Genomic DNA, 25,130 nt, shown 5'->3' with positions numbered 1-25,130 from the left:
ATTAAATGATCTTTTTTTTTTTTTTTATCCCAAAATGTTTATTATTTATTTAATCCTAAAAAATTAATTTGTTTCATATAGCTCCTCGTTAAAAATGGTGTTGAAGTGAAAGTGAACGAGTTTTTAATTTACACTCAATGAAAACCGCACGCAACAGTCTGTATAACAAGTGACAACAATCAACAATAATGATTAATAGTGCTTAAAATAAATGACAATAAAATATTATTTGATATTTGATTGATTTATTTTTAACCTATAATAAGAATTTCATAGAAATGTGCATGAGATAAAATATAGTAAAAAGAGAAAAAGAAATACATATAATTGTAAATATGAGTATAACATAATAGAAACTGTTATAGGTGATATTATTGTTAATATTTAAATTAATTACATTATATTATTGTATGTGTAATTAATTTGTATTAATAAAGATACAATACCTAGTTTGCAATAATTGATTAAATTTATTATTGTGAAAAAAATAATTATTATCGAAATTTAATTTACGAAGTACATTACATTTTTGTAACTAACATAATGTTTTACTCGATTCTTTGCATATAATTGCATACCAATTCATAGTTAATATTTTTAATTTTAATTTTAATATATTTATATTTTTCATAAATAGAATAGCCAATTTAATAATAAAAATAATAATGATAATAATATTCTTATCTTATATATTTTATATTTGTTGTAATTTAAGAGAACTTATTAAAGTGAGTTGTTTCACAAATGCATGAATCATATGACAGAAAATTTGTGTTCAGCAAATCCAATTTTGTGCAATAACTTTTAATAAAAGCAATTGATCTACGTATTATCAAACTTGAAAATAAAAACATCATCCTATATTTTATATGGGTTTTTACGATATTTTAGTTTTTAATCAAGTTATGATTATGTAACGTATTACAATAAAAAAAAAAAAATTGTCATAATTCACACACAAATTAGAATATCGTAAAAAACCCATGTTAAACATAGATAATATTTATGTCTTTAAGTTAAAATAGTTAAATAATAGGTTAATTTCCTTTATTACTAAATGTTACCATACTAAATTGGAACTGATGAACATAGATTTGCTATGTTGTATGTTTATAAAACAGATACAGCATTATGATGCCGTTGCGGCGTTTTCTTAAGATTAAGCTTAATTGTGGTAAAAACATGAATATTTATTTATAATCCTAAAAATTGATTTACATTGATTATAATCAATATATTTTTATTTATTACTTTTTTGGTATTTTTAATTTTATTTCTTTGTTTAGTACCTGTATGTAATTGCCATTTATTATTTAAAAAAAATTCTAATAACTTATATTTTTAATGGCAAAAAATATAAAAAAATAAACTGTAAAAAAACATTTTTAACCATACCTTTGGTCTAAATAAATCATAGACAGCCCTAAGTCTATTAAAATGGAAAGGAAAATGATATTATGTAGTACTCACCAAAAAAAAAAAAAAAAAAAATTAAGGACCCAACTAGTATAGTACCTATAAAAATCACGGACCTAACTAGTATAGCAATTTTTAATTCGGGACCCAACTCGGATGCAGCCAAAAATTTTATTTTTTATTTTTAAAAATTTTTGGGTGGCCAGACCCTCGAGATTTTTCCTCGGATACGTATATGTAAACAATGATTTTACATATTTAAATCTACACCACATATTGCAGTTATTATAATATTAAAAACTTAATACTGTGTTAAACAGAAAACAAACAAACTTGGGTACAAATTTTTAAAAACATTTTAAACGTCACTCACCTGTCCATAGTGAAGGAGATCCTTTTGGGTAGCTGCTAATGGTCGGCGACCTCTCTCTTCCGAGACTATGGTCGCTTCCCGACGATGAATACAATACCACGCCCTGTTGATTTTGTGGTCGATGTTTAGACGCCTGACCGGTGACCTCCTGTGTATGAAAAAAAGAACATAACTAAACGGCATACATTTTTATTTCAGTCATAGTATAACAACGACATGACATTTACCAAAGACAACGACCCGGGCATGTTGTTGGCTTATTCGTTAATTTGTATATTTTATAATTGTTATCTTTTTACATATCGTTGTCAAGCCGATATACGGGATCGCGAATAACGCTCAATGGCGGTAAGACGAGTGCAACACGGTGTGACGGGTATATTATATTACTTTAGTTTCCAACGTAAAGTTCACAAAGAAAATGAACTCTCGCGATCAGACTCGTAAAGTAACTCATGTACCATGGACAGTTCCATGCGGGTCTAAAGATGAATAAGTACTGTCCACTCTGGTCACACGTTTCGTTATAATAACATAGGACCACGTCGTAACCAAGACTTCCTGGATCGTAAAACGATCGGAAACATTTCTTACAGACGTAAGTTGAACTATACGTAGGTAGTACAAATGCGACCGTGAGTTGTGCGACAAAATCACATTTCGACGGAAATTCGCGACTAGTTCTCCTCGACTCGTCGTTCATCGCCGACGATTATTGGATTACGTCCATAGAATAATGTAATAACTGTTGTGTTATTTTTTTGCCATCTGTATAAAGGTAGGTGGTACTCGAAAATAATATATAATAAACATATTAACGATATTATTATAAAATAAAAGTTACCCATAAGCAGCTATTTTTATCATGTAAACGACGATTTAATATTGAAACAGTGATGTTATTAACAATATTAATATACACTCACTGATAGTGATAATAATATTAAATACTACATACTGCAGCGGGATGAGGAGGAGGATGAGAAGGACGACCTGCTATTGAACTGTCAAACCAAAATTGAATATGTCGGATATTTTATTGCATGTTTATTATCACGGTACCTGTGCCGGGATCAAAGACACGTATTTTTTACGACGTCGTCTTTAAACATAACACTCGTATTTTTGTTCGACTCTGTGTGCCAATAGCTGGGTACACCGACGTGCATATCATTTCTTACCACAAAGACGTTATGACACTCATAAAGTAAACGTTTTAATCGGTTTTTATAACATTTCATATAATACAACTACTAAATTAAATTATAAACGATGGACTACGGTGTAAATATAAATATTATTTTCAATAAAATTTCCGGTATATTATAATAGGATATTAAAACATTAATGTATATTATGCAACTTATTATAATTGTACTCGTAGTACCTAGTCTGCAATTCAATAAAACGTAAGGCTGCAATGACCAATGACAAACGAGAAGTACTTTGTTTAAAATAATATTATTGTTATTTATCACAAACGGCATGCAAACTCCAATTAACAACAACAACAACAAAAAGATTAAATAAAAAATATATCCTGTGTCAATACTACAGTGATGCGTGTTAATGTCTAATAGGTATGAACATGTTTTATTGTATTGTGAATATCGTTTGAATATAAATTGTATTTATTTCTCAGCAAGTGTCAAAAAACGCAGTATTAATATATTTTAATTTAAAAAACTGTATTATTCGAACAATTTTGTTTTGTTTTACGAATTTCTATAAAACCGTGTAAGTTATTATCATACATAGAAATATAGATAATATGTATGTATAATTTATATATATGTTCTAGACTATGAAGAGTTTTTACCTTTTTATTAACGAAATACATATTGACACTCTAATCGTAATTAACACGTAGTAAATAAGGATAAAAAAAAAAAACAATTATTATTATTTTTTTGTAATTGTCTGAAATAAATAATAATTCATAGTATATTTTTTTATTTTGTTATATAATAATTATATAGTTTGTTTGTTCTTTTGCGAAAAAATAATAAAAAATAATTATTTTCTATTTATGAAAAGCAATGGGTTGCTGTTGTTGTTTCCTGGTAAAACGTGGGAAATTCACGATAATTGTTTAAGTTAAAGAAAATTATGTGTTTTTATGCTTATCGAGACGGAAAGTTATAATATTCAATAAAAAAATTCATTATTATTATCAATTAAAATTTTATAAAAAGAGGTGTTTCACAACGTTCCTATATGTCATATTATAACATAATAATATTATCATTATACAAACAAGATTAGAAAATCGTGACACCTAAAAACAATAAAACTAAAAATCACAAACTTAAGTAATAACTTGTTTTAATTGTAAAATTGTAATTTCTGAGCGATTAAAATTATTATACCTACTAAGGATAATAGTTTTTAAATATTATTTTATGCAAGAATATAAAAAATATGAAATAATTGTAAGAAGTAATCTAGTACTTATTGTATTCGGATAATATTTAGAAATTAAAAAACGTTAATATATTGGTAGGTACCTATTGATTTGACCACCATATCTTTATCATTATCATAGACTACAGGTTATCCGCAGCACATAACATTTATAAGAACTCGGAAACTACTCGTTCAAATTTAAATTTAGATACATATAAAAATATGCAAATTTATCTTAAAATTATAAATATCATAAGAATTGAATCGCTGGCGCAAATCGCTCGTGTAGTTTTAAAATCGAGTGTTTTATTTCCTCACTGAAATTCTAAGCATGTATACAAAATACTGCTAAGTCGTAAAATTTTTTTGTACAAACGGCCAGCATACTAAATTAATCAAGAAAACGAGTCGTTGACGTATACCGAGTTGGCGTATTGATTTTAGGATGTATCAGAGCTGAAAATGCCAAACCACGATTAAATTATCATCATACGTGTTTGTGGGCGTTAAACCAATATATATATTTCCTTGTCGAGTTATACCTACGGTTAGATTACGTCGATTTTAAAACGAAATACACCTCGAAAAATGTAATTTAATTTCTCACATATTATTTTACAACATCTAACACCGTTTTACAACCTATTGCAGTGATGGAACGTATTAATTGCAACCCGGAATTCCCGAAAAACATTCGTCCATTGTACTTGCTATATATTATATACCAGGGGTGGCCAAACATTTTTCTATTAAATTCTACTGAGAATATATTTTTCTCTTGAGAATCGACTTGCATAAAAAGACTTATTTTTTTTCATTTTAAGAATTTATTAATTATTATAACTAATATTTATATTATATATACATAGATGTATACAAATAATAAAATTAAAATGTAAGGTTGTAAAAAAATTATTGTTTTACATTAACTTTAGAATATTGATACTTCAGTTTTTCTAAAAACTCGAGGAATGAAAATGTTTTATTTCTATGATATATTATGTTATATAAATAACCTTAAAATTTGAACACTATTAATTCCAAAAAACTATTTTTGATAATAGTATTACGATTAATTATATAATAATTGTGAAAAAGTTTTAAAAAAATTAAATATAACACATAATTGAGAAAATTGTTTAAGATTAAAAATAACTACTAAATGTTTTTAAATAGATTAGTTTATGGTGTATACTTGTTCAAAAAATATTTACGAAAAACCGAAGAAAAAAATAATATCAATTAATGTGAATCGTTTTATCAGTGTCAAAATTAAAAAAAAAAAACTTTTTAGCTCTTATATCCCAAAAAGGCATTTGATACTTTCTGTTGATCACTAGTCCTAAAGAGTAAAATATAAATATTGGATTATTTATATTACTTCAAGGAACACTAGCACTTGTACGTTTGAAAGCTTAAATTTAGTAGTTAAACTAAAAATGACTTTACAATTTAATTTCTACTCTCTCTCTCTTTATTTTTTGGCAGCTAATTTTGCAAGTTACGTGACGTTTCCAAAAATGAAAACGGCCAAGGAACTACTATGTATATATGTATATATATATACGCGTATTGTACCCGTGGCTAAACGAACACGACTGCTATTGGGTCTTAAAGCAGGAAGTTGCCACTACGGTAATCGTTTAAGCGACTTTCAAACGATCATAAGTTGGTCTTTTAGGTCTTAAACTCACTTTCACTAACCGGACAAATGGATAGTACTTCCGGAACCCGTATTCCTTCAATACACTGCAGTAATATGAAGATCGACTCGAAATCGTGTTTATATATACGTGCATATAAACGCGGGTTTAGGGATAATAAAAATTAAGAATGTAAGAGGATAAGGTTTTAAAAACGCTCATTGTTTTGAAAAGTGATTAACCATAATATATTCGTTTATAAAATATTGTATAAGTTCCTGATTAATATACCGTTAAAGACTAATACGTTACATTTTTTTATAAACTAACAGAAATAATAATAAGTGTAATGGAAAATTGTAAAATATATAATAATATTATATTAATTTATACTCCCATTCCAAAAATAATAATCCACGCTCATCTAACATCTTTTCTTCCTTGTTCAATTAAACGATATTGAAAAAAGCTTTGTAATAATAATAGATCGAGAAGTTCATTGAATATATTATTTTTAATGCACTCGCGTGAGTAGTATAGAACTACAATTGCATTAGTTACAGTAAATTTAATTTGTATGATAGTGTACATTTATACAATATGTCAATATGTCACATCCATTTAATGTCATCGAACTTTTCAAGAAACGAATATCCATTTCATGAATTTTGATCATAATGGTTAAGTCATTTTTAGGTTCAAGTAACGGATACGAATTATTTTTATTTCATGAAATGATAGCTATTATCTTACATTTGGAAAAAAAAAATGTTTAAGTTAAATTTTAGTAAAATAGTTATTAACAAATAAAAAAAACATTTTGTAATTGTTATAACAAAATAATAAATTAATATTAAGAAGTAAATATTATTTAATGTATAAAATAATATTACATACACGACATACTTAATTATTAAGTCGATTGTTATTTTATTTGTAATATTAATAAAATGCACATGTTGTTTTAATTTCATTGCGTAGGTATTTATAGTATATATTTGTTATTTATTTTATAAACTATAATTAATAAATATATATATATATATATTATTTTTAGTAAAAATTTTGACACATACCATGTGTTATAAATTTAAATTAAATTACACTAAATGTTAAATATGTTTTGTATTTCATGAATTCGATACAATTTGTGCGTCCATCACAATAAAATAAAAACGTTTTACACGTTATGATCGGAGTTTTTAAAATGGATATCTATTTCATGAAAAGTTCAATTACACTGTTTGTGAATTTAGAAATATATACAGTAAAACTATTACTAATCGATATCTCTTAAAAGTAGACGCAGAAGTTTTTAAATTCATTGGTAAAAATACACTTCAAATATTATAGAAATCGTAACTTCTTATAATAATGGACACTTTATTATAATAGTTGGACGTATATATTAAAAAGTGGTCCCAAATGTACAATAATTTAGGTTCCATTAAGGTCCATCAAACTATCAAAACTATCTAGGAACTTAATACAAAGTAACCATTAACTTAGACGGCTGCAGGATGGCTTCAATCAATTGATTCTCATAAAAATATTTGGTATTAGTTTTAAAAACTTTACATTATCATTAAAACATGTAAATAAAAAATAATTAATCTATTAATCACTTCAATAGTTTAATATCTATCTAACTGGGGTAACATTTTGAGCATTAATTAATTAATTTCTATATCGATTGTTCAAAAAACTTAATTTCTTAAGCTCACCAGTTTCTTTCATACCTCTTACATTACATGGTAGTAACTCGAATATGTCGATAAAAATTGCGTATACCTATGCGGATGATCAACATTTCCAGGCCCCAAACGTAATTTTATCGTACTTACCCGACCAGCAGCCCGTTGCGCCTGTATTGTCCTGGAACTGTCCTGGAGGTTGTGCAATCCAAGCATTTGGCTATTTTTTGCTAACGCGTCGATAGCCGATTGCTGTTGCCGGATCCTCTTGGCGGTTGACCTGAACGAGTTGCGCAATTTGCTCTTGAATCCCGCTCCGACACCACCATTACCACCACCGCCACTGACACGATGCACACCCCTTTCGGCCGTCGTCGCCACTGCCGTACTATTCGACCTGCCGTACTGCAGACGCTGCTGGTGCGCTGTTTGCTCCTTGCCAGACTTCGTGACAGCCGTCGTCGTTTCCTGCAAACGATGAGGTCGAGAATCTATGTGCGGCATGCTCACATGCCTTGTATTCCTGGAGACTTTTTCCGGTGGCGATCGACGATCGTTCGCTGGATCTACCAGAGCCGCGACGACCGCGACGGCCGGTACGGTATTCGCCGTTGTAGTGGCGACATCCACCGGAGTGGTGACCGCCGGTGTGGACATATCCGACCAAAACTGCAGCTTCTGCAGCCGAGATAAGTCGTTGTCGTTTCCAGACACGACCTCTGAACACGAATTTGTATGTATACACTATATGCAGCTATACACCGCCGACAATTGTATGTAAATAATATTATCCGCGATCAACAATGTAGGCGATCATCTGATAACAAACATATAAATATTATCATTAATATATTTTTATTTAAGTTTTGGCAACTGGAATTCATATCATTACATAATATATTATATGGGTGTAGAACCAAATCGTAGAGATCAAAAACTCTAAACTGTCATTTTAAATTTTGAGCACTAAGCTAAATGTTGAAAATTGAATTTACAATGATGTGTGTTTTTAATTTTTATACTTGTATACCACACAGTCCTCACATTGTTGGATTTATAAATAGTTCACAAACTGGATAGTGGATTTAGTTGGTAGTTTTGAAAGGTCAAAAATAATAATTATCAGTTCTTTAAAATTAGTGTAAAGGGAAAAATTTTACTAACCAGTATTCGACAAAATCAATTTTTTTTCATAGTAATTCAAAAATAAATTACTATATTAAAAAAACTTAAAAGTTTAACCAAATATTCTCATTAGTATTTACTAAATGACATAATTTTCAGTTTTTTTTTTTAAAATTAAATGTGATAAAATGTTTATTTTTCAATAAAAATTTGAAAATTTAATGCAAGGTTCTTCATAAGGTTGTTCTTGCCGTATTAAAAAATATATATATCGAAATTCTATAAGCACGATTTTTTTATAAAAACTTTTAAGTTCAAATTTTGAAAAAACTAAGTAGTACGTTTGACAATTACTGTACAGCTTAACAGTTATTTACTTGCCCGCTTTTTACGAGTTCAAATTTTTAGGTTAAGATTGTTAAAAAACATACGTAAAAATAGCCGTTAACGTCAAGTTTACTGCACAATGTCTTGGCGTGGATATTTAAGAGCAAGGCGCAATAGAGAGAAAGAGATAGAAGGATAAAGCAAATAAAAACGGAGGGAAAATAAACGTTACCAGACGGAGATCGATATTTGCAATTGGGTTAAGACCAAAAACGACTATAATGCATATTTATTATATTTGTATAATATTATAAAATAATAATCGTGTACCATCAGACAATCGCGTTGTGTGGCGCCGTTATAATATATCGACTTTACATTATGTAATATGAATATAATATACACATTTTACATTCCATGCTGTCGAGTAGTACATCTCAGCTAGCCAATTGCATAGCTGTAAACATGAAATGAGCACAACGATCACCGCTCATCGTCGTATTGTTTTCAAAATATTTTGAAGTTTTTACCCAAATCGAAATCCAAATTAATGTAGTTTTTACAGATTTAATCAACTTGTATATTAAGCCGAATGGTGAATAAATAGTCCATAATGTAGCATTTCTATAGTATAACATGGACATATACTTGTCAAAAATATTTCAAATTTAAGTATTTAAAAATATATTTAAAAAGTTTTTAGTTTTTTTTTTTTTACTTGCATACGTTAGTGGAAAACAATTACGGAGTTCTAATATATATATTATATTGCTTTTTACCTAACAGTAGATTCTTAATCGTTTGCCTTCGATTTATATTTTTCATTTTTTTTTTACCATGTATACCTATTAAACATACGATAACTAATACCTGTATAGTGATTATACAATAAATACAAGTATATAGTCAAATACTAATATTACTCGAACTTTTGTAAGATAATTTTTATTAACAAATTTAAAAACTTTAAATAATAAATATTGTTTTCTTTAATTTTTAAATTATCATAGCTCTTAAAACATTTAAATAAATTATTATGAACCACATTATACAATTTTACCTTTATAGATAAAGTTTGTATAAACTATAATATACATATTATATTCAGTTGAATATTGATTTAGACGTATTAATATTAAAAAAAAAAAAATTACTTGTTCAATATTTCACGGTAAGTAATAGAAATTTCCATTTAAAAAAGAGAAAAATTTTTAGCGACAAAACATTCTTTAAATTCCGTAAAAACCTCTGTGTTACTTTAAAATATGGTCTTTAATTAGAGGACGCCACACCAGCGTTTGTCGTATCCATATTATTAGTACACCTGATGATATGTCAAATTTTCGTTCAAAAAAATTTAGCTTGTGTTGTTAGCTTTAATATTAGACTGGATTGATCTATTATTAAATTTAAAGACACAAATATTATCTGTGTTGACATAATCTATATTTTGTTTTTTTTTCTTTTATCACAATATTCAACAGTTCTCAAATTAGTTATAAATAATCTATGTTTAAACATCGATGAAAACTTATACAAAAATAAGGATAATGTTCTCACATTTAATTACTTGTTAATAATTAAATTCACGCTTATGTTAATACTTACAAAGTTAAATGTGAACTGTCGAACGTACAATTGCTATATGTATTACGCACTTATAAGACAGTAGGTGTACCTACCTAAAAGTTCAAAATCGTTTATTTTTTTCTATGATTCAACAGTGTAAAATTTATTTACGCTTATATACCTTAGGAGTGGTATAAAATTACGAATATAAACTGCATTACCTGATACATATTGTGCCAGTTGCACTTTGTAAGTTAGAGTTTAAAATTTGACGCCCGTTACATATTTTAGTTCTCAAATATAATATAGATATTTTTTATTTCATAAACAATAGTGAACGAATTCATTTTAAATTTAGTTTTATTGAATCGTATTTTATCGTAATCAATTATGATAATTGTTAATAGTTAATACCTAATCATTTAAAATAACTTAACAACACAAACTTATACATATGTATAATGGACATTTTTATAACTATACAGAAATACCATTTTTTTTTTTTTTTTTGAAAATGTCAACAAATATCCGCCACATATCTGGACTGAGCCAGAGATATGGTCTAGTATTGTATTACTGTTACTTGAATATCAATTTTAAAATCTATACTCATCACACATTAATGTACAATTTTTTTTAAGTACTTAAAGAGTATCAAGCAAAAGTTAACGTAAAACTACAACCAAATGAACAATAAACCGCAAATTGCAAATCACAACTCTAAAATAAAATCCAATATTATAAAATGCATGGAACATATAAATAGACAAAAAAAAAATGTTTTAATTGGTCTACTAAAATCTGTAGACTTCAAATTTTAAATTTAATTTTAAAATACTCATTATAATATTACTGTAAAACTTCAAACAATAGTAACGATGATTTTTAATAAAGTAGTATGGTTTGTTAAATCACACTGTACATAATATACTAATATGTTTCCAGGTTTTCAAGTCCACAACGACGCGTACGATAAACGTATACTCGAAAAACGAAACGCTTGCGCGTTAGATGTTAGATCCCGCTAAATTATTAATAGCTCAGCTGTATAGATAAGTACCTACACATAATTGCACCCGGTTACCGGTTGATATACTATTATTATTACTATGCTGTAGTACGAAAACATAACAGTTTAAAATAATATATAATAATTAGGGCTGGGTATTAATGACCTAAAAAAAACGTGTTAAAAATCTTAAAATATTAACTTTAAAAATGTATTTCTAATTGTTTTTAAACAATATAACAAAAACGTGTCATGTAACAGTAAAATTTTTTTCAGATGACTCTTTAAAATCAGTAAAATATAAATATAGATATCACCTTTTCAATTATTTGTTTGTTTATGAAAACAGTGATGACGAGAGCTGCATATCTACTACTATACTTTTGATACTATATCTGACCACTATTATGTAACTCTGTAAATATGAAAGATTTATTATAAAAATGTATGTTCACTTAAAAATAATTTGTGAAAAATACTCTACAAATTGTAAATAACACTAAAAAATTGAATTTGTCAAAAAATGCAAGCACGTTTTTTCTGCAAAAAGAACTATACGCTATAACCCAGCAGAAAAAATTGACATTTCATAAAAATCTCAGCGTTAATAACAAAGCATAAATAGCTTTTGTATACTCACACAGCTGCTTAATCAGGAATTTTTAACAGATGGAAGGGACAACTTTTTATGTACACTTTTAAAAGAGAATGTGGAGGGGTAAAAATGATTAAAAGAAAATTGATAAATAACAAAAACTGAAAAAATATACGAATATTTTTTTTTAATTTAGAATATTATAATACATAAATATATAATATTATATTTAAGATTTAAAGTCATGTTACCGAAGATTTATATTATATATATTATATATATAGATCAATTGAGGGCGTTCAAACAAAGCTTAACGATTTACGACTGATGCGTGTTACCAGTGAATTATAATAAGTATTAAAATAATAATAATAATAATCATACACGTGTGTTTTATTAAACAAACGATTTGTACACGAGATAAAATTTAATTAAAGCAATTATAAACAGACATTTATGCGCCATATAATCATTTTTAATACAGAGTAATACCCTGTTCGCAGCATGATTGTATAAACTTACCCACACTACAAATAAATACAGTGAGGATTACGACTTACCGAGAATGCTTGTCCCTATTTTTTTCATTAAATGGTGATTTTATTCAAATCATGACGTTTTAAATTTTTTAAATTAGTTAAAATCCATATTTTCTAGTAAATTATTTATGAAATTTAAGAAATTTGTTGTGGCAATCTTCTTTTTTTCAATAAAAAACTAATCGTTGTTTTTAATTATAAATTGTTTAAGATAAGTTTTTTCAAAAAAATATTATGAATGTAAATCGAATTCGAACTTTATTATTTTCTGAATTACTAAATTTATAGTATTATTAATAAAAATATAATGTGATAACAGATTTAGCAAAAATGAGAGCTTATAAGATTTTAAAATTATAACGAAAATTAATATTTATTCACAACAATAACTAAATAATTTATCAAAATTGTCTTAATATAATAGATTGAATATATTGCTTACAAACATATGTAGATATTATATTTCATAAAAATTATTGGATGGAAGGATTATCATCCTTAATACATGATTTAGTTTAATAACAAAGAAGCTATTCGTTCGAATTTCGAATTTAATACATTTAATTTGTATTAACAAATTACAAAAAAATCATTAGACTACAAAGTAAATTTATAGTAGTTTTCCTTAAAAAAAAAAAAAGTAATGTGCATCACCAAGAAATGCTACTAATAAATTGTTAAAAAACCTAAATAGTTTAAAGCAATTTTTTATACTTAAACATTTTTAAAAATTAAAATTATATTATATATTATAAAGGATAAAGATTATATAGAATGCTTGGTGAATCATTATTCAGTATAAATATTGTCCTATACCCACCACCTGAAGTTTATAAACTTAAAAATCACTTTTAAAAAATACTAAAAGTCACTTGGTAAAAAATTATATTATTATTGACTAGCACAATCACCTAAGACAGATATCGCATATATATGTGTGTATATATTAAGATATTATATTATGACCACTTTTATAATAACATAGTTTTTTATAATATATAATATTTTGCGTAAATACTATGATCATATTTTATAGATTACAGAAAACTTAAAAAAATAACGAAAATTTTGTACGGCTAAAATTAACACACGATGGAACTGTAGATGTGTGATGACTGATGAAAAACAATATAGAACAATGTGTTATGTCATGCTTAAAACTTAAATTCGTCGGATTTACGGATTCGCATTTTTGGCACTGAATCATTAGTTTGTTTTTTCGAATCACACATATACAAAGTGCCTATGCAAAGTACTTATATACATAAATACAAGGTGATACATTTAAGTTTCTACACTCATTGATTCAAAATGTTTTAACTTATTTAAATTTTTTTTTTTCGTGATTTGATTTGATTTTAAAACTATACTTATACAATTTTTTTATCATAATAATTTTTTTTTAATTTTTACTTTTTAAAATGAAAACATGTATTTTTAATTTTATATTCTAAAGCAAAGTATTTCAGACGATAAAAACTATAATTTTTTTTTCAAAAATATTGTTTACAATGACATCAAATTATGTAAAAAATATTATTATCAAAAAAAGCATAACTTTTTGAAGTAATAAGTTGAATGGATTACCTTGTACTAGGCTTTTGGTATACACATCTATTTAGTGATAATTTTTCCAGAAGTACTTTTTTTAGATTTTAAAAGTGAATACAACGGGGCTACGTTGTTACAATATTTCTATAAAATGGAATTATAATATACCTATAACTATAGTGTACATTATCAAAACGTTTAAAAAATAATTAATTAATTGGTTGAACAGAAAGTATTTGAAATGAAAATAGAAAAACAAATAATATCATAACTTGGAAAAATTCTATATCATAAAATAATTTTATACAAACATCTGTAAATAATTTATACTATAATCTTACTATTAATAATGCAATTCTCCTATTTCATATTTTTATTATCGTACGAAGAGTGCGGCGCGTTATCACGTATGAACACACAACACTGTTATTAAGTGTAGTAATTTACTTATTTATACAACCTCAAAATTTTAACTATCTAAAACCAACAATAGAGTGAGTAATTATTTACTAATTAAAATAAATACTTAACTCATCAACTAATGGTAGATAATATATTGTATTATATTTTTAAAACATCAAACAGATGAAAAGTAAGCAAAAGAACATAAAAATTATTGTATAAAATATTAGTCTAAAAAAATTGTGAAATAAATTTGTACAATCAGTAATTTTATTAATTATTGAAAATTTTACTTTGCCATGCATATCCATAATACTAATTATCGATAAATGACAATTGTCTGCAATATATTTAAAATATGTCAGTGTATCAGTGCAACACAGTTCGAAATAACTGTTAAATTTAAAAATATATTTTTAGAAAATTATAATAATTTTAAACTTAATTCCGTTCACATTTAATTGTAAATTTTGTATTAAATAAAAATTTAAATTGATAGGCAATGTATTATACTTACACATTGAACATGTTCTACATAAAATACGTCTTACGTTAATATATTTACATCAAAACATTCATTGAACCATCTATTATTTTACAAGGAAAGGTGATGGGTATGATCTATATACTGTAATGTTAATCTTTTTGCAATATTATTTTATCTTAATGATATTTTGTATTTTGTCTTCTGTAACTTAAAACTCTTAAGATAAATCATACTAACCGTAAATATTTGCGTTTAATTTCGTGACAAAAATACCACAAAGACGTCTACAGGGAGTCTTACAACATGACTGAAAATCAATATTTTTTTTCGCGTCTGAGGTGACTTCTAAAGTTTTATCTTTAAGCTGAGCATTGCAAAATCACAGACGATGTCAAGATGACAAATCTCGTTTTAACGACAATAAAACATACGTAAAAGTGAAGATAAGTTATCCTTCTTTCAAAATTTAATTCCTCGGATACTATTATCAGATATGTTATAAAAGACGTAAGCAAAGCAAATAGCTACAATTATAATTACAAATTCAACTTTTATTTTTAACAAAATATGCTTGTAGATTAAAAATAGTTATATTTGTTTCAATAATAATATTCAAGGCAAACGTGTAGTTCTAAATTAAAATTTGCAAAACATAAAGCATGTTTAAAATTACATTTGTTAATTTTTTATTAATTAGGTACGAATATTTTTAATAGTATAGTTATGTTTTCTAAAATATTAGAAAGTGTAATTACAACAGTTATGCGATTGTTATTTTTTACAATCACTTTAAATATTCATGATTAGATGTAAATTAATAAAGTACTTAACCCGTTACAGATCATTATGTAAAATAAAATATGTCATGTATGATTTATAGTTGTTTAATTATAAAGATAAGAAATATTCCAAAATATAATGTATTTAAAAAAAAAAAAAAAAGTTTTTTATTTTAACTGAAAATTATTTAAAAAACGCAGTTGTGACACATTGAAATACTTCCATATCAATGATTACCAGCCAACAAGTTAAAATAGGTTATAACTTATAAAATAAATATACAAACTTAAAATAATAGGGTATTTAGGATAAGTATATTTTAATGTAAACATGGCGGTGTATTTTCTATACTAAATTGAAACGAATTAATTTATTATCATAAAAATAAACAGTGTTTATTATATATTTTTATATATTTTAATATAAAATTAATTTTTTTGTTATGATAATACATATATGTATAATTAAAATTTACTCAGAATTTTAATGCCATGTGCCCGTGAGCTCTTACTATGACAATGATAAGATTCTTCTTCAAATATTAAACTGTGTACAAAATCATAAGATTTTGCAAATAGAAATTCATTTTTATTTAACAAAATATGTATGTAGGTATTTTTAAATAAAATTAAAGTAACTTTTGAATTTAAGTATTACAATTATTTATGTCTAGGTTTTGACTAAGTTTAAGTAGTAAATTTTAAAAGAACATTTTTATTTGAAATTAAAAATGTATGTTGGGATTTAAAAAAGTAAAAAGCTTTATCAGGGGTGGGGCGTGAGTGGTTGCGTGGTGGCTGGGGAGACATTGAAAAAAAATGAAACTAATACGTCTGAACTTAATAATAGGCAATAATAACAATATAAATTACTTCTAACTTGACTACCAATAAACCTTTTATATCTTGAATACCATATGAATGGAAATTTTCGAATTGATTTTTCCTCAACTCACAGCTGCCGTTAAATTTATCAAGGAACATGGTATTTTATAGTTTTAATTCAAATTTTTTTTTCGTATGAGTAATTATAACTCCATTGTTCAAAGTGGCATTAATTAAATCATAGGCCATGAGGAAAAATTACAATATAAAAACAACAAAATTAGAAAACACGTATCTATCGGTTATGACGATATGCGGGGTATAATGACGATGTCGATAATTGAGGAAATACGAACGACGAGACAAGTCTCATAGCGTTTATAGTAAATCCCACTCACATTAAAATCCCTCCTGTACCCACGCACCCATAACTGAGAAACGTTGCAGTGCAACGTATCATTGGTAGAAAACCTTCCATAATATTTGAAATGGCCTATATGAACAGCCGTATTGCGCACAACTAATTTATTTTAAAAATTCTATAAAACTATAACCTCTAAAACATATACAAAGAAAAACCGATTTTAACAAATAATAAAACATACATCATATTTATAATATAAATGAAGTTCAAATTAGTAAATATTTTATAAAACAAAATTATTTTTCCTGTGTCATAATTTCTAAGTGGCGAGACAATGTTTCATTGTCTCCTATGACGCTTCGCCATTACATGTAAATATATATTACATAAAATAACAAAATATAACAATTATATTATATAGCAATATATTTGGTATAAAATTTAATTTTATATTGAGTTATCGAGTATCAAACACATTTACAAAATTTGTATTTGTATTTACAAAGTACACACGATATTTCGGCATAATCGAAAACTTCAAAACGATATAACAAACAGGTTTCGCAAAAATTAACCATGACATTGCTGAGCACCCCTTATAGGAAAACATATTTTATTTGCAAGTAAAGACTTATGTTTACAAATTCTAATTTTGCGACTACAAATTATTACAAATTGGTTAATTTTCATAATTATTTTGTTTGTGTAAGTATTTAATTAATTCACATGAAAAATAAGATACATTAAACTGATTAAACACATTGTTATAATAAAATTTGCATAATCATTCAGTAGCTACTAAAATGCATGTACCTATGTTATATAAATTGATGTATTTTTCAAGTCATTAAAAAACCTTAACCTTCATTATTTTACGCTAAAATAAGAAATCACATTAACATAGTACATAAAAATATCTATTTAAATCTTTAAAAATTCTACTAAAAAATAATATCATTGGTTTATTGTCTTTGGTAATAATTTTATATTATGATTCCAAAATAAATTAATAGCATCAAATATGGTGAAAATTTTATTATATTTGAATTTTTTTGGTGAATTAATTAGTTAATTAACTTTTCTAATAGGACTGATAGCGGAATTTTCTATAATTTTTCAACTAAAATAATATCTATAATTTATTAATGAATTAAACCACTAAAACTAAAAAATTTAAAAAAATGTTTAATAGTAATTTTATGGAATTGAATCAACTGATAAAAAACCAAGTTATTCTAATAATTAACTAAAGTATTTAAGTTTTTAATTTAATTAGAAAATTAACTATTTCACTTAACACAAACTTTTTAATTAGTTAATACCTAATGGTCATATTTGGAAATAATTATATACATGTATAAATAATAAATATAATATAACCTTTAATTTACTATTTTATAAAATAAATAAAAATAGGTTTATTAAAATATTTTAGTTTTCGGTTGAAAATCATAAGATCAATAATAGACAGGATTATAGATATATTATTATTTATATTTAAATAAGTATTGATGTTTATTTATTTATTATGTTTCTCATACCATTTAAAAAATGTATATCTACATCATAATTGCCTACACAGAGCGCCGTGTTACTTCCAAACTAATACTCATATAGATATTTTAGTATTATATTATTACATGACATTTACTAGAATACTAGATGAATATAATATTGCGCATACGTTATTTTGTATACATTAATTGTTGTTGTTATTATCATTATTTAATAACGACTGGACATCTATATAATTTTGTTTTAAACAAGAAGACCGTTGTATTTGTTACTTTGTTTTAATACGACTACACTCAGAGATTAAAATCGACTTTAAATATGGATATAAAATCGTTAAAAAACCAAATGTAATATATGTAATATAAATATTTTTAATATATTTGATGATACTCATTACTTATATTGAAATTGAAAAATAAGAGAACCCATAATTCAAATCAAAATAATAATTGTTTAATAATTTTTATACACAAAACATTTAAAATTATATAGAGAGGAATAGAATATGAAGTAATCCAAACACGTGTTAATTAAATTAACAAAAAAATTAATATATATAAATATATTGTAAAATAATAATATAACACACTAATAAACGTACGACGGCAACGGGTCGCGTAACTCGACTGCCTCTAATAAAAAATACATCATCAGTATAACACGAAAATGCCACACACAAATAAGAATGTGTCGTTTCAGCAATCCTACCTCCCTTAAAAATATATAACTATATAGCTAATCTACAGTATGAAAATACTACTTATTATTTACCGACTACGGGATAATAACTAAATTATAATTTAATATTTCAAAAAATTATAAATAAGTTTAATTAAAAATTAAAATTCAATAATATTCAATAGGTCTTCAATATTGTGCATCGACAGATACTAATTTATTAGTTTATTAGCCTTTTTTTCATATGCTGCAGCAACTACGTCGTAGGCCCAGCCTAAATTATAAGGCTTAGAATCGATTTAAAATATTGATAAAAATAGGATTTTTTTTTTTTTTTAATGATATTCAAAATTTAAAATTTGATTAAAAAAAATTAAAATTAATAATTTATACCAAAATAATAATAATTTTTAAAATTAATTATAAAAATCAATTTAATTTTTTTTTTTTTTTAATGTACTTCATTAAAATTTTAAATTAAACAATATAGCCATAATTTTTGTAATGACCGTATTTAAGGTTTTCGACTAAAAACTCATATTATAACAAAGCACTAGTGCTTTTTCAATCGATCAATTTTACAACAATAAATAGCTAAAACAAATTAAAATAATTCTCCTAACTCACACAAATCTTATAACTAAAGTATTTGCATCAATGAATATTATCAAGTGGTAATCCTTGATAAAAAAAAAAAAAATCTAAGTCTACTTACTTAATAGTACATTAATACCTATTATTGAATTATGATAAACAGTTACATAAGCTCAGTTGGTATACATATCAGCTCTTAATATTATTACTGTTATTATTGTAATTATGCTGAATAATTAATAAATACAAATTATATAAATATTTACTCAAATATTTATCTTATATTTCTAGTTTTTAATAATTATATTAAATTATATTGTCAAGTGCATGTCAAGAGTTAACCTGTAGATAAATTATTCATTCAGAGAAACACGTAGCTTCTATAGCTTCTATATGATACAGATATATCACATTCACTTATTGTCTGATATGATATATCATGCAACAGATTGTACAATAAGAAAAATAAAAAAAAATTCGAAAATATCAAATTATTAAAGGTAGTTATCAGTTCAGTTTGGCGTTGACACGCAACATGGACACACGTCTGTCCAATACCTCGCTCCGTTATCGCGGTTTTTCGATAACGAAATTCATTTTACGTAATATCACTGTAAATTAATTGCGTTCACTGTGCCTATCCAATATAAACACTAAAATTTATTATTGATGTAATAATAACAAATGCGCAGTGCGCCACTATTCGATACGATTACCCCGCGCACGTGGCACGTCGCATACAAGTACAAACTTTAAAACGTCGGTACGCTGCCGTCTTCTCCGAAGTCACAGTAATGGAAAGAAACCAAATAATTTTGTTCAGCTAATCGATTCATCGCGTTGGCGATTGATACATGAAGTAGTCGACACGTCGAGTCCCTAATGTGCATCCGTCAATCTTGAGCAATAACCTGTACTTAATGTAGGTAAGCCAATTGTCAACTCCCGGATCTGTTAAAATCGTATGTATTAGAAATACTAAAACTACATTGCATTCGAAAACACCCATTAGTGCAATTCACACAAACCTTGAGGGCATTCGTGGATTCGTGTAATCAAAGTCGTCGTCTTGGTCTTTGATTATGATTAATCCCCTCTCCTCGGCAACTACGTTTGTATTAGTGGCGCCATTTGATTTATTTTTTTAAATCATTAAGGTGCAAAAATTTAAGGAGAAATTTTTTTTTTTTTATCGTCAAACCACTTTTTATTTTTTATACATATGATAGTATCCTAATATTTACGTACTTGTAGCTTATTTGGGTAATAAAAATAGTGAATAATGTTATTTATTTTGCTTCATTTTATTTTTATTATTTAATTCGTTCTTACCTGTGTACAGTACTAGACAAAAGCAGCGGAGGTAGCACAACGGTCTGAAAAACCAAATGTTTGTCTCACACAAATAAATATAATACATTTTCCGGATGAATTTAGATGGATAATTTTATTTACGACTTGTGTCAATCGCGATAACGTTATACTGTGTAAATATAAATAAACATTTGTTTAATCGCGGTGTTCATTTAACAATATGTTAAAAACAATATTTAAGAGCATTTTTTTTAAGTTTAATATTATTATTACTGCGTGTATTATTATATCGTATTTTTTTTAAAGTATATTTCTTGTTTTTTAGCTTTTTAGGACATTCAAATTCGTACACTAATCATAATAATATATTTTTTATTAATTTATTGATAATAATATACGATGCGATAATAATGAAATAGGAACAGATATTCTCAATATCATTAACTTATATTTAATAATAAGCACTTTTAGACATTATTAATAAATTGTTATGGTTTGGGTTGTTCAGTCATTAGAATAATATAAACTATAGACACTATGTACTGTATAATATACAGTAGATTTCTACTATGCGAAATGTCAATATATCGAATTCAATTGAAATCATTTTGAAATAACTACTAAAAAACCATTACAATAAGACTAAATTTCTTGAATTTTTTTCTTTTTTCTTAACTTTTAACCTAATGAGAATTTACTGTATTTTAAATTTTTAACATAATATGTATACTATAAACTTATACTACAAAACTAAAGATTTTGTATGTTTGAATGTGTTGATCTCGGAAACTACAAATTAATTGATTACAATAAAAATATATCAACATATTCACTGAGATTTGTGGAAATTTTTGCAATTATAGATTGATATAGTATGACTCATACACAGCAATAATTTTATTTCAATTCTTAGAAATCGAATAATTTTCTTTGCTAAATACGGTTTCCATTGGTTACAAAAAAAAATTATACACATTAGCCATACGTTACTATTGGATTTTTTTTTTTTTTTTAATAATATTAAATCAATCGTTTGTAATTCAAATGTACAACAAAAAGCAATTTCCGTATATTTGAAGTTCATACACTCAAAAACTAATGAATCGATCTTAGTAAAATTTTCCAATATCATTCTTATACTAGAGATATCGTAGGAAAGTTTAGAGAATAATTAGAACTACGTCTGAAAATATACTAAGGGCTAATTCAAATCCACCACGATCTGACTACTCATCTCTATCGAATTAGTTTACAAAGCAAGGTACATAGGTACTGATTTATTCGTGAACTTAAAAACCGTGTAATTACATTAAAATCTAGGCACAACAATATAGCGAAATACTTCATATTGGCTAATTTTTATTTCGATCAAAATCTGTTGCTTATGTAATTATATATAGACCTAATAAAAAGCAAATAATTTTATTTGTATTGTACCTAACCATAATTTCAACCAAAGTTTTTGTACTATAATGTAGTTTAATTGCGCTTAAATACCAAACACAACAATACACACTAATATATAATAGGTGCAAGACGGCGAGGCAGAGATAATGTCACGGGAGCACCGCACGCACGCACACACAAGTGTAATATTTTATTAAAGTGAACAGGGTCAATCGACAAACCGTAAATATACGTGCAAAATATCCCGTCGCCATAGGTACCATCATGGTGTTATACAAGGTGATTCATCAAGCCACATTCGGATAAAATTGTTTTGCTGTTAATGGAAAACCCGTATTATTTGAAGCCTGTATATAAAATTCTTTCATATTAAGTAATGGACATAGAATCTTTTAAATTAATTAAATTGACTACCTTCATATTTTTTTTTGAAACAATTTGTTCATAAGACAATCATAAGCTACCTAAAATTTATGACATAACCTGCTATAATCTATTATATTATTTATATAGAAATCAATGATATTGTGAAATTAACTATAAGTTGCACAATGTATATTTATACTTTTTTTTTTAAATTAAATAACCAAATTATTTAATATAATTGACACAAAAATACAGTACCATTTTAATGAAATATTAGTCTTTTAATTGATGAAATCGTTTGATTAATCAAAAATGTAGTTTATACTCAATACTAATATTATTATGATGGACTACTAACATCATTTAAATAAAAAATTTTATTTATTAAAATTTTCATAATTTAATTAAATTGAAAATAATTTGATACACTTAATTCAAAATTATATAATTATATTAACAAGATTTATGGAAGGGAGAAATTAAATTGAAATTATAAATATACAGAAAAACAATAAGTATGAAAAAAAATTAGGTTTTTTTAAATCATAAAATAAAGTCAAATTAATATTTACATTGAAATAAAATAAAAATTACAACTAAAAGTCTATTAAATTAAAACAGTTTTTAATAATACGATGATTTAATCATTATCATACTTGAAGCATGCTTGCTCTAAATGCCCATAACTACGTTTTGGGGATACCGATACGAACAGTTATTAAGGTATGAAGAGTATAAGCTTTACTTAGCAAAAAAAAAAAAAAAATCATTTTCGTTTGAAAAAAAGTTTATATCTATCTATACGTATAAAAAAAAAAAATCAAACTATTCTAAAATATATTTTTCAAGTATATTTAAATATTCTTAAAATCAAAATTTCAATAAATTCATTTACAGGAGAAATTAAATTAATGAAGAAGAGGATGTCTGGCGAAATAACTTTTAAGTATAAATATATTGTTGTTGTTTGATATCTATTAAAGTGCCAAGATGCTGAGAATTTCACTTGTCCGTCAATTTTATGTATTTGAATATTACGCAGAGAAAGGTAATTAACGCTTACAATTACCTGCCTACACATTATATAAGCGATTTTTTGCGACCAGTATGTTCACTTATCATTTATCAACAGTCTTCTAGAGCAGTAGAGTATTTAAAATTTTAAATATACATACTTAAATGTGTTTATAACACTTAAAATACTTTTTAAATTAAGTAGGTACATATACACATTAAAAGTATTTTAAATACTATCTTGGACGTATTTTTATTTGAAGATATTTAAATATTTCAGAATTAAAATATATCACATTTGTATTTATTTATTTTTTCAGTACCATAATTAAGTAAATAATATAAAGTTTTAATGATACTTAAATACAAAATTTTGATAATGAATTAGTAAATTCTATATAATTTTATTTATTATTATATAATTAGAATAATTACTTATTTTAAATTAATTATTTTACCTACTTATACAATTAAATAAGTAAAATCAAAAAAGTATTTAAATACACTTAAATTAATTCTATATTATGTTCTTAAACATTTTTTCTCGAAACTATTTGAAATCCTATTTAATATTTTTCGAGCAAATATGTTTGTAGCTATGTTTAAAATGTTTAAATATTATTTTAAAAGACTATTGATCAATGTATCCCTATATACATAGGAACATTGGTATAAACGCGCGGCAGAATAATTTATATGACTAAAACATATTGAAACAAAATATTTAATTTCAATACTAAATTATATTATTATAATATATGTTTACAGTAAAGTTAGTTATTATCATGTTTATATTATTACGAATATCAACGTATCGAAGAAAATAAAAATCTTAAAATATCGATTTGGGAACTATAATATAGTATATTGTAATCGTGATGGTAATAAGTACATTCATTTAGAAAGTTTAAAAATAAAATTTATCTAATGACTAATGTAGGTACGCCGACTGTGCATATATATTATAATTTATATATTCATTTAGATAGGTATATCATAAATCGTACATATTTAGTCGCTTTACATATATATTAAATAAATGCATAAAATTTAATAATTTGTTATCAAAGACGTCGTATTTTTAAATGGTTAATTTTTCAAACAAATTCTTCATCATCTCTGTATCAAGGTAAGAAAT

At 25.5% G+C, this 25,130-nt stretch overlaps 1 protein-coding gene across 3 annotated transcripts in view; it reads right to left on the bottom strand.

Moving 5' to 3' along the window:
- The window catches only part of LOC112603797 (calcium release-activated calcium channel protein 1-like), a 47,675-nt gene that overhangs the window by 4,197 nt on the left and 18,348 nt on the right, over positions 1-25,130 (bottom strand). For 2 of the 3 annotated variants that reach the window (XM_025352559.1, XM_025352549.1), the window contains 2 exons: positions 7,683-8,349; positions 1,790-1,937 (listed from right to left, as the gene is read on the bottom strand). In XM_025352559.1, the coding sequence (XP_025208344.1) occupies positions 1,790-1,937; positions 7,683-8,189 (655 nt within the window). In that variant the 5' untranslated portion in view covers positions 8,190-8,349. Of the gene's footprint in view, positions 1-1,789; positions 1,938-2,016; positions 2,330-7,682; positions 8,350-25,130 lie in introns of those variants that run through there. The other variant, XM_025352567.1, reaches the window with a different exon arrangement.

Source organism: Melanaphis sacchari, unplaced genomic scaffold (assembly GCF_002803265.2).
Source record: "Melanaphis sacchari strain LSU unplaced genomic scaffold, SCAv2.0 Contig0_pilon_pilon, whole genome shotgun sequence".
NCBI classification, from domain to species: domain Eukaryota; kingdom Metazoa; phylum Arthropoda; class Insecta; order Hemiptera; family Aphididae; genus Melanaphis; species Melanaphis sacchari.
This window is presented reverse-complemented; position numbering and strand designations above follow the sequence as displayed.